At 44.8% G+C, this 15,520-nt stretch overlaps 1 protein-coding gene across 1 annotated transcript; it reads right to left on the reverse strand.

Annotated features, from left to right (window-relative positions):
• Window positions 1-1,520: 1,520 nt before the first annotated feature.
• On the reverse strand, window positions 1,521-14,305 carry LOC147443309 (serine hydroxymethyltransferase 4-like). Its single transcript, XM_086529203.1, has 4 exons — window positions 12,514-14,305; window positions 11,585-11,987; window positions 2,026-2,127; window positions 1,521-1,909 (listed from the first exon to the last, which is right to left on the reverse strand). The coding sequence occupies exons 1-4, from the start codon at window positions 14,071-14,073 to the stop codon at window positions 1,668-1,670; spliced, it is 2,307 nt and encodes a 768-aa protein (XP_086385329.1). The 5' UTR covers window positions 14,074-14,305; the 3' UTR covers window positions 1,521-1,667.
• Window positions 14,306-15,520: the final 1,215 nt, after the last annotated feature.

Here is a 15,520-nt window from a genome sequence, read left to right on the forward strand (position 1 = left end):
ACCCTCAACCCTAGCTCAAGCCGGTATAGTGAGCTTCTTTGTATGACTTTCATTAAGCTCACTAATCAAATATGTTACTTTCATTTACTCTCTTGCTTGATGTGCTTATGATCATGGGATGAGTGGTTCTTTGCTGTTTAGCACATGCAAGGCATTGAATAAGGACAGGATAGGGCATCAAGTGCATCAAATTGTGCGGGACGACTATCTAAACGGGAGGAATTTTGTGTGCATTCAAAGGACATGTAGGGCAACAACGTCATTATTTGCGTGTGCATGTAGCATCCCCACCACTCCGTGATTCACATTTCAACAATGGGGAACCTTTCCAGCTAGTTACTTAATATTTAAAGAGTAGACTCAATATGTAGAATCCCATTGAAGACGAGCAACGACTAGCATTTATGAGAGAAGGGGAAAAAGAGTGCCCCATGCCTCTATTTTTTCTTACCATCAAACCTTCTCAAGATATGCACAATCCCTCTCCTCCTTTGATCCCCTTGCTCTTAGTGTGGTTGCACATTACCCCCTTTGTAAGTCATCATTGCCAACACATTTATTCCATTATCCTCGTCTGTATGTTCCATTAACTTAAATTAAACCTTTAGCAAAATGAAATTCTCCTCTGGTTTTACACTTTCTTTCTCATGGAGTAATCAAAAGTTTTGCTCCGTAAATTTTCTTTAGCTAAGCCCAAAAAGGTAGTTAGCACTGAGGTTAAGCCCCACTGACTTCATCAATGCCAAATAAAAAGCATGCTTGCGAGATTTCATCAACGAGGAAACAAAGGAATAAAAAGGCGAGAAAGAGGTCACCCACTTCTCCTTCATCACCTTCCTCCTCTTGCCGGGGGGGGGGGGGGGGGGGGGGCGGGGGGGGGTGGACACTCCTGGCTGGAATTTCAGCCTGCAGCCACTTGATGATCAACATTCCTGGCTGGAATTTCAGCCTGCAGCCACTTGATGATCGCCACATCAGCTGTCAAAATTCCCTGCAGCCCCCTCCAATCACCTAAGGCCATGAGGGCATGTGGAATGTCTCCACCACCTGCCAACCCATGCATACCACCTCAGCAACTGTCAGGATAATGCAGTCAAATTTTCTGCCTGCTAATGTGTCAACCTCTGACACATCCAATGTGTGACCTCCCTCCCCCCAACTGTGATGGCTGGGAATGGTTGTGCAGTGGCCATGCCTTGTAGAACATGCTCCCACCATGGCTCCCAGCCTCCGCCAGTCACCATGTGGTTGCCCGTTTTACAGAGAATGGTCATTACACAACCATTCCCTACACCAGCAAAACAGGCATTGGCGTGTACCTTAAGGAAACCTTACCACCACGAGGTAATCTCCCCACTGTACCCTACGCCACAAAAATAGGCATTGGTGTGTACCTTTAAGGAAACCTTACCGCAACAAGGTAATTTCCCCACTGGCATAACCTTAATACCCAAATGAGTGAAATTTCATTTGTCATGGGCTCATGACACATGTTATTCCAAAGTTATGGCTTTCTCAACTCAAGTAGAAAGGCTCTTTTTCTTGTGGTTAATCAACTTTTTACAACATATAAATCATTACAGAAAGATTCCACATTCAGCATGACCCCACCTGAAGGCATCAAAGACTTTTACCACAAAAACTGGTTCCAGCTGGTGCTTCTGCATCTAATTTGACTTTAAAACTGATGTATCAAAACCAGGCATCTCAAAACTAGAAGCAAACTTCTCTACACTCTGTTTCAGTTCCTCGATGTCCCTACTCGTCTGAAGGCTTCGAAGGAACTCTTTGTTTTGCTTCCCATGCTCCCTTTGTAAGCCAAGAGCTATTTGCAAAGCTCTTAATAGGAGCTCCGCAATCATCTCAAAGTCAGCCTCTACACAACCCCTCGAAGTCATTGCAGGGGTTCCTGATATATGACAAAAAATGACAATAAGCCTCATTTGGCTCTTCAATAGGTCTAGCATCGAATGTTAAAACAACAAGACAGTTAATTCAAACTCGAGTTCAGTTGAGATTACTCACCAATCCTTACACCACCAGGAGCATATGTGCCACTATCTCCAAAAACAGCATTCTTGTTAAGCGTTATGTGACAAGTCTCACAAACCTTTTCATAACGATAACCTGCACAAAACCAACAAGCCATTAGAATGTGATGGACATGATAATTTTGAAATGACAGTACCACTCTATAGAAGATATCATTAACTGTTCCCCTCTTTACATGAACCGCACTGAATCTGGTCGTGTGAGAAGTTTAGGTGCAAACGACCAAAGTGAATGATGCATCTCATCTTTCTACATTAAACATTACGGTTGGAATTTTTACTTTATACAGCTCACATTATACATGTAAGCATTCTGTATGTGTGTATAATATTTCAAACAGGCGTTTTGGGTTCCCGTTTCCTTTATCCCTTGGCCAAGTATGAAACCTTTTGCCCTGAAATGTTGTTGCCCTGAAACACAACGTTTCGGGTTGGCACGTTTCGCGGTCCAATGTTTGACAGTAAGGCAGCGTTTTGGGCACCAATAATTGAAAGCAATCCACTTTATGCTTTGGAGATCAGTTATTGAAAGCAAACGCTTCGACTAGTCTGTTTTTCGAAAGTGGTTTTTAAGTTGCTTTCGTAAGGCCAAGTACCTATAGATTGAGGACTGGGCCTGCCACAAAACCAAATCGATTGTGTGGTCACACAACAGCTGTAAGCTAACTTTGATAATTAATAAAGAAATACCGCTAGGGGTACTTGACTTGAGGGCCAACAATCTCTAAAGATCAACTACACCTCTTCCCCATCATCTATAAAGCACTAGTTTGATCTTTTCTGTTCTGTTCAAGTCCTTCAGTTTCAATTTTGCAAATTCGAGTGGATAATCAGACTGGCCGGTGATTACATGCATCTTAAGGTTGTAGGCCAAATTGACCCTGCATATGAATTTTAGCCCCTTTGATCCATTATTTTTGTCCTGGATCTTTAATTGAACAGTTGATTTATTTTTTGGTCTAGTTGCCCCATTCTTAGATGAGGTGGCACATACATCAGCTTTAATGCCACTTATCAATATTTTGATGATAAATTAGCTACATCAGACCTAAACTGGGCAACCCCCCAGTTTACTAAGCTCTACGTCACTCATCAATATATAAGTGACCCCTCCACCCTCATTCTTGTTCATCCAATTGTATGAGCTCTCTCTTGAGTTATTGGGTTAATGTTTTTGGGTCTCTCTCTCTCTCTCTCTCTCTCTCTCTCTCTCTCTCTCTCTCTCTCTCTCTCCTGAGTATGGGCGACACCTGATAGCCATGGGCACTGCACATGGATTGGCCATCTTGAACGGCCTACAGAGATTTCCTGCTGCGGGAGGCTTTACATGCTTCCCACACAGACATGGAGCCAGCACGGTGGACTATGTCATGGCACAACCGAATCTCATCTCTAGTATCGAGGATCTCACAGTTGGGCCCAGACCGGTCAGGGTGGCGGTGGATCATGCTCTGGTGTCAATGACCCTCTCCTTCCATTTCAGTGCAGCACACAGGCCACGAGTAGCAGTCACTACTCGCTACACATTCACAAGGGAGACGGACTCTGTATACATGGACGAAATCTACAGACGCCTATGCATTGAGGACCCGGGGCGACCTCTGGAGGAGCTAACTACTATACTGACACAGACATTACATGAGGCAGCAGCTGAAGCATACCCACACACCCAGCCTGAGCTAAGCCGCCGATTTGGGAGCATGCCTCAGAACAGCTGGTACGATGAGGAGTGCCGCCAGACTAGAGCCAGACTTCAGAAGGAGGTGCTGTTGGGGGACGTCACTCACAGACAGTCACAGATGGACTTCCGACGCCTGGTGCGGTGGAAGAAGAGGGCTTTTTTGGCTAGACTCGAGCAGGATCTATATCAGCTATTCTTGAGTCAAGACTCGAGTGAGGCGTGGCGGCTCTTTCATGAGCAGTCCCCCCCCCCCCCCCTCCCTGCTATTTCCTCCACAGAGACCTGGGGTCAGTACGTATCATCTTTGTACACAGTACCTGGACAGCCGCCCCTCCCCAACCCCCCCGACCCATGCCCACATACATGTGTCTTTTTCACTGCTGAGATGGTGAAGAAAGCCATTGATAGGATGAAGACTGGGAGAGCATATGATCATGAGGGCCTAGTAGCTAAGCATTTCATGCATGCCAAAGACCTACTAGCAGAGCTTCTAGCAGTTATGTTTAACCGTGCCATGTGTGAGGGCCTACCGGACACTTGGAGCCTATCTACAATCGTACCTATCTTCAAATCAGGAGACCCCATGGAGCCTGGGAATTATCGCACTATTATGATTGGGCACACACTGGCACGGTTGTATGCATCCATTCTTGAGCAACAACTGAGTAGATGGGCAAAGAGGGAAGGAATACGTGCAACTGGGCAGGCAGGATTCAGGAGAGGCTTCTCTACTCTTGACCATATCCTAACACTCAGGGCCATCATCGAGGAAGGCAGATCTCATGGGAGACGGATCTATTGTAGCTTTGTGGACTTCCGCAAAGCTTTCGACACGGTACCCAGAGCTAGACTGATGCGCAGATTATAGGAAATGGGAGTACCCACAAAACTCATTTGGGGGATCATGGCATTGTACAGATCAGTAGTAGGGCATGTACGCACCCTGGAGGGACTTTCTACACCGGTTCACTCCACTATTGGGGTGAAGAAGGGCTGCCCACTCTCTCCCACTCTTTTCGGTATGTATGTGGATGAGATTTCTGACTACATTGACAGCGATGGAGATAAAGGTGCTCAGTTGGCAGGGACATGGATTCCACTTTTGTTATATGCTGATGACATAGTGTTGATCTCCGAATCTCCAGAGGGAATGCAACGTCAATTGGATGCTCTGCATACGTTCCCACGAAAGTGGTTTGTCTGTCAACCTGGGTAAAACCAAGGTTATGGTGTTTAATACCACCCCACAGTGGATCAGGAGGTCAGCACCTACACTCACATACGGCCAGGAGACTGTGGAGTACACAGACGCTTACACTTACCTTGGAGTGGTTTTTAGCGGACCTACATTCTCACTCAGAAGAGCAGCAGAAACCAGACTTACTAGAGCCCACGCAGCATTGGGTAGATTGGAGAGGATGTGTTCGCAGGTTCAGTTTCAGGAGCCCCGGACGAAGCTCTGGCTCTTTGACACCTTGGTGGCTTCAGCATTGCTCTATGGAACCGAGATATGGGGACCTTCACTGGATCACCACGGGAGGACGGGTCGCTCAGACGGATGGGGGAACATGGAGAAACCTCTCGTCTCTATGATCTCGCAGCTCATTAGAGCCAAGGCATCAGTACCACGGGCCATTATCCAAGCAGAGCTAGCGGCCCCCCCCACTTGTGGTGGAGGCGCTCACCAGATCAGTCTCCTTCATAAACCGCACATGGGCACTTCCTAGAGACAGATATGCTCGCATAGCACTTGAATCCTCTCGACAGTTAGCCATACAAGGAGATGCAACATGCTGGTATGGGGAGATGACATCATGGTTTCAGGCACATGGGTTCAGTATAGACCGGCTGCCACCATTCCATTACTCATTGGATGCACCATCTCTCACTCTTACACAGTCAGAGATCACCAAGCTCATACGCCAAGACCTGACCCAGCTAGACACCAGAAGGACATGGATACAACCAGCACAGGAATTGGGCACGAAGATGGCTTTTTACAAAGACCATCTTCTCCAGCTTACGAAAGATGGTTTTGTGGCGAGACCCAGATACATGGATACCCACTTGTCTCATGGGATATGATGTGCTATTGGCCAGTTACGCACATCTTCTCACCAGTTGCGGATTGAGACAGGGAGATACAGTGGAGTACCAGCAGAGGACAGGACATGCCCCTTGTGTAACATGGAACCTGAGACAGAGCTACACTATACATGTCGCTGCCCCGTCTACTACGAGATACGAGGCCGCTTCCATTGCTTGTTCAGAGAAGGTTTTGGACCACTCTCAAGAGTCATGGGATACGAAGATCAGAGATGTCTGGGTTTGTTCTTGCTCGAGCTGCGCAGACACAGAGATAGCCTGATGAATGGCGAGGCTAGCCAGTCTCAAAGACGGATCACAGACTTCTTCAGAGCAGACACGGGACAGCCGCAAGAGCCACTCCCACAGCAGAGCTCCCCCTCGTCTCACACCAGAGGCACACTGATTGACCGAGCCATTGAACCGGGGAAATCCTGGCGCCCGCGACTGCGAAGAACTACACAGCATCGACGGAGGCTACGACAGAAAATTCGGAGCACGCTGGCCAGGCATGCACGACGCCCGATCAGACTACTAACCATGGAGGAAATTGATGAGATTCGCTAACGACCGATGCTAGATCTCTTGTGATTCAGCTATCCCAACAAGCCGCCCATTTTTTTGCTTAGTCTTTTGCTTGGTTCACATCGATCAACTTAGGACCCCATAGTATATATCTTTGTTTTGTACTGTTGTTAGGTTATTTTGTTACTCTGACTTTGTATCAGATCCACCACTTTGTAACTTTCGGGTCTCATAGGTCATTATGGCCTTTTGAAGACGTTAATATAACATTTCATTTCATTTCATTTCTCCCCCCCCCCCATAGGTCCCATCATACACCAAGGTTTTCTCTTTACTTTGTATCAGTTTGAATTGCTGTCTTTTCCGATAGATGGAAGACATACCCACATGTATATTTGTCTCATAGGCCAACTTTGGCCTCACATGGACGATAAAAAATCTCAATCTGTCTCTCTCTCTCTCTCTCTCTCTCTCTCTCTCTCTCTCTCTCTCTCTCTCTCTCTCAAATTCTCTAGAGGGGCTGCAACGTCATTTGGATGCATTGCATGTATTTGCCCAGGATAGTGGATTGTCTGTGAACCTTGGTAAGACCAAGGTAATGGGTAATGGTGTTTAACACTACGGCGCAGTGGGTAAGGAGGTCCGCCCCCACCTTTACATATGGTAGAGAGACTATGGAGTATGCAGATGCATGTACTTATCTTGGGGCGGTTTTCAGTGGTCTAGTATTTCCCCTGAGGCGTGCAGCAAATACGAGATTGACAAGAGCCTATGCAACATTGGTGAGACTTGAGAGGATATGTTCGCCGGATCAGTTCCAGGAACCTCGGACAAAGCTTTGGCTCTTTGACACTTTGATCACTTCGGCCATGCTGTACGGAGTGGAGATATGGGGCCCCTTAGTCGATCATCATAGCAGAGCTGGCAATACTCATGGATGGCGATGTATGGAGAGGCCCTTGGTGTCTATGATTTCTCGGATGATTAGGGCCAAGGTATAACCGACCAATACACAGTAAAGGGCGGTACCAAATCTACAACCTGTTAATTACACACATAGTATTGATGGAAAAGAGAGAGACTCAACACTTGCGTCTAGAGGCTAGAATGCCCTGCGCAATGATGACCCGTTGGCCCAAACAACTGGCGCCCCTTGCGGTATTTCTTTATTTGATTGAGATGGGAAATCCCCAAGCAACTTTACAAGCTGTCCAAACCTGTCTAGGGCTGTAATTTCAGAATTTGGCCCAATTTCAACAACATAACGGCTGTATAACCTGTATAGACCAAAAGTACAAGTCAAGGGTGACTTCCCATGCAATTCTGGAGCTTTTCTGAGGGCTGGCGAGAAAACGCAGAGCGCTGTTTTTCACTGTTACAGCCTCTAAAAAGTACCCAAACACCTGTACAACCACACTCTAGCTTCCCCAAAGCTTCTGTAAAGTTCTGGTGCACTTTAGGAGCAAAACCCTAAACCTGCAATTTTACACAGCAGGCTGTATTTCTCTGTTTTGGGTCGTTTTGGACGGACCTAATGCATCAACACTGACCTCCCGCACACAATGGAGCAGTTGCCCTATGATTTGGAGGAGTTTTCACGTGAGAAAACTCTCCAAATTTGCGCTTCTCCACGATGGAGTTGTGCGAACCTGTGGGGGATTAGCAATTAGCTAATTCGGTTCCTCTTCAGAAGGCTCTTGCATTAGCAAACACGCATAAAATCCACAGAATTGTACATGATCATCTGAATAACCCAACTAGTGGGGCATTACGAAATGTGCAAAGGGGAGAGAGAGAGATGCGCGAGAGCAAATCATCGCGCTACATAGAGCAAAGGAGAAGGCAAGCTTTCCATTAAAGCTGTAAACCTGCACCCACTACTCACACACTCTGTAAGTTCACTTAAAGCAAAAATCAGCCTCCTATATCAAATTGAGCGCCCCCTCTTCATGCTGGAAGTGGCGAATCTGCTTGGAGCCGCCATGTGTCCAGTTTGCCCCTTTTGAGTTAATTCTCTATTTCCCACTGACTTATAAAGTTGTGACTTGCCAAGTGGCCCAAATCCCATCTGGCACACACAAGCTTCAATACTCATCAAAATTCAGTGCTAACTGGCCCGACCAGTCCCAGATTGACCGACCTAGACTCCCGATGTGAGAAACCCGTTCGGCCGCAGCCGTTTCACACTGGCCATGCAATGTCCACTTGCACCTTTTCAAAGGTTCCGAAGAAAACAAGTAAAAATAAAATAAATAAAAAATATGTAGTACATATTTAGAGAAGGCAACAAGAAAAATACACCTCCTGGTGCCACACCCAACCCTTGAAATACTGCAAGTGACCTCGCTTGCATGCCAATAATACATGTTGTTATCTCTTGATAACACATATATTCTATGATGGGAATCCAAGATATACATGCTTCCGGAAATGTAGCGTTGGACGATTAAATAATCCCACCAACCTGGCTACCACAGATATATCAAGCATAGAAGTCTTCTAGTGTACTCTCAAGCACAAACTTCTCTAGCCAAATTTTGTATGGAAAGAGTGGATACAATTGCTTAACTACTCTTTTGAGCATCATAAACCATGCTCTCACATTGCATCATAGAGCTACATCAAGTCACTGTGGGTTCCATTTGGAACGCTTCAAGATATAGTTGCAATAGTTGAGGTGAATCAACCAATTCAAACTCTTCCATCCACTTAGCATCCAATGATGGATAGTTCTTGAATTTCACCAAGTAGCGTCTTGCAACCTTTCCTCTAACCTTCCTTTCCTTATGTGCCAATATCTGTTCAGGAACAAGAATCTCATCCAATTCTTCCACTTCGGGTTGTTCCTATCAGGCATATTCTCTGGCACATCACCAACAAAGGGCCTTAGAACGCTAACATGAAAAGCATTATGTATTTTCCAGCCTTCTCGTAGCTTCAACCTGTAAGCTACATCGCTCATCTTTTTTGAGATCTGAAAAGGACCATAATATTGCATATTGAGCTAAGGAAACAAACGTTCCTTGCCTTTCCTTGGCCTTTTCAAAGCGCAAAAGCACCCAATCACCAAGTAAAGCTACAAGTTCACGACGATGACGATCAGCAGCTTTCTTTTGCTTAGCCTGAGTCTTCTCAAGGGCAATCTTTATCTTCCTGTATGTTTCATCCATATCTTGCACATACTTGTCTGCCTCAAATATCTTGTCCTTAGTCTGCAAAATGGGCGAGACTTTCTTCCCTCCTTCCACTATCTCAAATGGTGCCTTACCTGTTGACATATGTACAGTGTTATTGTAAGCATATTCAACCAATGGGAGATGGTGTTCCCAAGTTGCCTTGTGCTCTGACACATAACATTTGAGTAGATCCAGGACAGTGCCCTAGACCTGTGAAGCAACAGAGTGGTGTAAATCTAACATATCCTTGCCATTTTCTTTGCATTCCTTGCCAGCTTATGGGTCACCCTGCATGTTCTTCCAAGTTCCCTTCTCATGGGCACCCACCCAACACAAATCAAGCACCCGGAGCTTCACAAGCAGTAGAATCTCCAATAGCTCTCCTACAGCTTCTCAAGCGGTTCTTGAAAAAATTTAATACGCATATCAAATGCATTCAACACTTGCAAATATTCAGCCATGTCCATGGCTATGGGCCAAATCAGTGACATATGATGTAAGACCAAAACTATGGATGATGGTGTACGTTCTAGCAATGTTGCTAGAGTTATTTAGCCTATTGCTCAGCAGGAATATTGGGATGCTTAGGATGCATACGCTCATGCAATGATTGCGCTTTTTGTTAAGCATTCCATTACTCCTCACATTTGCTCAGCATGCTCAGCAAAACACCATGGCAAAGACTAGCTTCTATTGGCAAAAATTGCTTACCTACGTAAGGAGCTAGGTCCAAGGTTATGCATGACGAGAATAATATGGATGCGTTTCTAGCCAAAATTAAAGATCTCAATGAGAAGTTAATTTCCATTGGTGAGGTCATTCATGATAGTACGCTCGAGTACATAGCGAATAGACTTGATAAACACGAAGCACGTCAAGGTGCATTATCATTATGTCAAGAGAGATTACCCTGCTGATCTTTTCACAAAGGCTTTGTCTTGTGGGAAGTTCAAAGCCTTTCACAAAGCTTTGGGCTTACTCCCCTATGTGGAAATCACATAGGTTCTTGCACTTCCCTATACACGAGTGCCAGCTCATGTTCACTGCGGAAGATTTTTTACCATATTATGGTAGTGATGTATATGAACACAGTTACGACCACCACAACATTGTCCCTCATTAGGAGGTTTTCTCCCTTGACTATATATATGCCACGGCAACCCTTATCTTTGTAATAGCACACTCAATAGTAATACTAATTCTTGTGTTGTGTGCTCTTGAACTTCTCCTTCACCTACATCTTCGCATGCATTTCTAAAGCCGTCTTACCAACACAAACAATGACTAAAAAAATACTTATCAATTTAAAACAATTAACATATATTTTGTAGTAAAAAAGAAATACTAAAATAACAAACACACTCACAAAACATCATATTCAACACATTCAGCATAACATGGGTGACTGTCCTGGTATGCATACTCATATCCATGACAAAGTCACCACTTGGATGAAAATCAAAAGATTTACTTGTAGGTGATTTGAATTAAATATATACCTTCATATGGTCATGATCATGTGAAATTACCGAATAACAGAGTGGCTACAACATTTGGAGAAAACACAAAATCAAGACGCATAAAGAACAAATAATAAAGCAGAATTAGATTGGTGTTCATCTTATTTGTTTAAAGACAAATGGATATATAAAAAGCAATACCACAATGAAGACGAAAGAGATGGACAAAATGAGCAGCTTCCTTGAATGAAAATTGGTACAAGAACTAAACTTTAACGATGAGGACAAGACAACCAAAAGACCTAAATCCTAGATTTCAACTCATATATCAACACAACATAAAAACAAAGAATCGACTTCTTAAGTTCCATTAACTAGAATGAGATACTCCTACAACAAACCTGAACGAAGCAGCACAAAACCATATAAAAGCAACCTTGAATCAGACGAACCACAAAGAAAACATCATTATGACCCCACCCCGCCCACCCTGGAGAAAGAAATTTTTAATGAAATGAAAAGAACCAGACCCAACACCACCTTGTAGACTAGATGTCCTACATCCTCAGTGCCATGATAATATAGGCAAGTGTTTCCAAAAGATACCTGTTAGGCCGTATGAACGAAGATCCCAGAGTAAAAGATGATTATCTGTTCCGTCTGTGACCAACTTGCAGCCTCTCCGCTGTAAAGCTGAACGAAGAGCTTGAGCATTTTTTTTTACTTGCTGTATGTAAGCTTTAAATTCTGGAGTCGCCACTTGCTTCAAGGCCACAGCTAGTGCAGCAACCTGATTATTATGGGGGCCACCTTGAAGTGAAGGAAAAATGGCGAAGTTCACACGATCCTCGAAATCATAATGCTCGGAATCTTCAACAGAATTAGCCACACCTCGCTTCTTTTGTTTAAGACCTTTCCTGTAGAAAATCATACCTCCCCTGGGACCTCTCAAACTCTTATGGGTCGTCGTCGTGACAATGTCGCAATAATCAAAGGGGCTACGACATTCCTGAAAACACCCACAGCTTCCAATAAACTTCAAAAGAAGTCCTCAGTTGAACAAGATCATTGGAGAGATCAAAGTTAGATATAGACAAGCAAAATGAACGCAATCCTCTGCCAATGTGCATGACCTGTGCATATGCTGACATTTGTCTCATTAACAAAACCTGCATCTGTCCCCTTTTAACAAGCTATTCCTGTCACTTCCACTATGAGCGGTGTTGCATGTAATCAACAATTAGACAAAAAGGCATGATCGTGCTTGTCTAAACAACAACTCTTTTATTACTGAAAGGTTAAAGTATGAAATGCAAAGCATATGAAGAAAAAGATGTGTCGAAAAGCAAGTTTGCCCATGTGACCAATAAGATGTAATATAAAACATGCATTTACTTTCCTCCCTCTATGTGGTGCAACCCATCAGCAGGTGTGCTGGAGACATTGGTAATTAGCTGTTTCCAAAAGAACATGTGAAGAAACACAAATATGATGCAGCAACTGCATCACAGACTCCAGGAAAAACTGAGACCCACCTGAGCTGCAACAAGGCCACTGATGTGAGCCATGTCACACATGAGGATAGCTCCGACCTTATCAGAAATTTGGCGAAACCTGGCATAATCCCACTCACGAGGGTATGCACTCCCACCACAAATCAAAATTTTGGGGCGATAATCCAAAGCCTTTTCTTCCAGCTTGTCATAATCAATATATCCACTTTCTGGGTTCACTTTATATGGCAAATTTTCAAAAAATATAGAAGCCGCAGAGACCTTCTTTCCACTTGGCGTATAATAACCATGACTGAGGTGTCCACCAGACGGGGAATCCAGACCCATAATTCGATCTTTTGGTTGCAGGAGAGCTGTGTATACGGCAAAGTTAGCAGAAGTGCATGAATATGGCTGCACATTAACTCCCCATGCCTCAGAGTCAAGGTGAAATGATATCAAGGCACGTTCTCTGCAAAGAGACTCAATCTGGTCGATATACTCATTCCCACCATAATAACGAGCTCCTGGCAACCCTTCTGAATATTTATTGACAAGATGGCTGCCTAGAACTTCCATGACTGCTTGAGAGGTGAAATTTTCAGATGCTATAAGTTCAATACCTTTCCATTGCCTTACCTTTTCTCTTTCCATTATATTGTAAAGATGAGGATCAACACTTGAAAGCGATCTGCTCCCCCATTCTTTCACAGAAAGCCGCCTTGATGATAAATCGGGGGCATGAGCTGTTTCTCCGCGACTGACAGCCTGAGCATATTGTGAAGATGCATTCAAGCAAGATAGGTGTGTAGTCTCTGCTGATGCTTGTGTGCTGCCGCTGCGACTGGGTGTGCCGTTTTGAAAAGAACTTCTTGGAGACCCTTCATTGGACAGCTTGGAAGCGGTGGGTTGAATTGATGTAAAGCTGTTGTTCACTGCTTCCAATGTGGAGGGGCTAGGTTGCTTAGTTTCTACGGATGTTCTTAAATGGCTAGAGGCTTCATTCGGCAATTTATTATGAGGAGCTTCCATGGGTGATCTCTGGTTGCTATAAGAAGCCCCCGTGCGGCCTGTTTCAGAGGGCAACCTGCTGAGGCTAGGATTTATGGGCTCATTACAAATTCGTGCAGAGACATCTGAAGAGCTCCGTTGCAATAACTGCGGACTTTGATTCACCTCTGGTAAGTGACTCTGATGTAACCCTTGTAAGGCATGCTGTAGCAAAGCTTGTTGGAATGATAACTGAGCAGCAGGAGACGGCTGATGCAAGCTCCCCTGATGCTGGTTTCCATAGGCGGGCAACATCAAATATGGGCCTTGATTGCCACCCTCCTTTCTCCTCTTGGATTCCCGTTGCATTTCGCCAGACAGCGTTACATCATCTTTCTGTTGCCCATTGGAAAGGTCATCCCTTCCAAATGGCTGTACACAGTAAAAATCACCTTGGACAGAGCCATCAAACCTGGAAAGGCCATTGGTGTACATAGTGGTATCCGTAACAGACATGTAAGGACCATTAACACCCACATGCAGAGGGTTAACAAGGCTAGACATGCTTTGTTGATGGCTTTCATACCCGTGATTGACCTGTTGAGCATCCATTTAATACCCACAGGGCACAATGAAGCGTATCGGAAGATTTCCAAGCTGCGCAGTAGTTGAAATGCTTTGATGACAGCACGTATAAGCAAGGATGCCCCTATTGGCAAACAGATTTCAACAAAAAACGGCGCAAGCTGCAGGTGAAAGGTCGCTCATCTGGGCGCAAGCTCGCCATGGCCTGATTGACTTGACGCTCTTGAAAGATGAACTGAACCTGGGCACATTAAAGAACCAATTTGACAGAAAATTTCACATTTGGCCACCCAAAATGCCATCATGGGCCGGGATGACCACTTGGCCTCTTATTTTTACTCGATTATGGAGGGCCTCTTTCAGGCAGGCCACGTGGCCTAAAATAAGGTGGCGAGCCAGCAGCGGAAGCTATGAGGGAGGCGAATGCAGGAGTGAACTTGGAGCTGTGGAGCGGAGGGAGGCGAAGAGGCACAGAGTTGAATTGTCCAAGAGGGAGAGAGGGGGGAGGGGCGGGGGCAGGGTTACTCATAACATCCATACGAGAGAGGTGAGAGAAAGGGACACAGAGGGAGAGTTGTCGCCATTGCTACCTAAGGAAGAAGGATACGTTGCACCCTTCTTGCTATAGGTGGACACCTTGCATGCATGTACAATAGGCGTGGGCATCCGGACCAGCAGCACTTGTAGTAGCGGCAAAACTGCCTGACCACCTGTCAAATATTGGGACCAACCTTTCGAGCCCTAGCAGCACCGTCGGCACAGCAGATCATCTCTCACTCTCACTATCACAAACACAGTAGCATACACAATTTGTATGTGGGATATCTACTTGTTACTCTTAATTGCAAGCTTTGGTTTAAATCCAAAAAAGGCGCACCATTCTGTGTAAACATGGAATTGGGTTAAGTGGTTCTAGCTGACATTACCACATGTGTAATATACCCCCACTACTTGCATGGCGCGACCACCTTCTCTTTTTTACTCCATCACCCACTCTCCCGAACAGAAGAAAATCGTCATCTCTTTTGAAGCTTGCAAAGCCATGGACCCACCACTCTTATGCTATTAAAAAGCATGTGCATGGAATCCTCTACGTCTAAGGTTAGAAGATATCCTCGTTGGTCCTTACATCGCCACCAAAAGCTCCCCAGGCTCCAGCTATGGCCAATCAGGTCCCCAAATACCCTTAAGCTCGCACTATGTTGACATTTATAACACGTGCATTGTTTCTATGACACTTGCAGTCCATAAATTAAAGCCTGCTAATTAAAGTTGTTTGATTGATGATGGATGCAAGTAACAGGAACATTGCTTGCATAGAAGGGCTTTTGGTTGAATTAGAAGGGGTTTAAATTCACACTTCGATGAGAAAGATATTGTACCAAAAAGCCTTCTTAATATGAACATTACTTTTTCTTGTGTCTCTGTTTCTAGTCTTATTGATGTGGTTATTTATGTTTATTGCTTACACACA

This window comes from Adiantum capillus-veneris, chromosome 14 (assembly GCF_014529385.1).
Source record: "Adiantum capillus-veneris isolate H3 chromosome 14, ASM1452938v2, whole genome shotgun sequence".
Lineage (NCBI taxonomy): Eukaryota > Viridiplantae > Streptophyta > Polypodiopsida > Polypodiales > Pteridaceae > Adiantum > Adiantum capillus-veneris.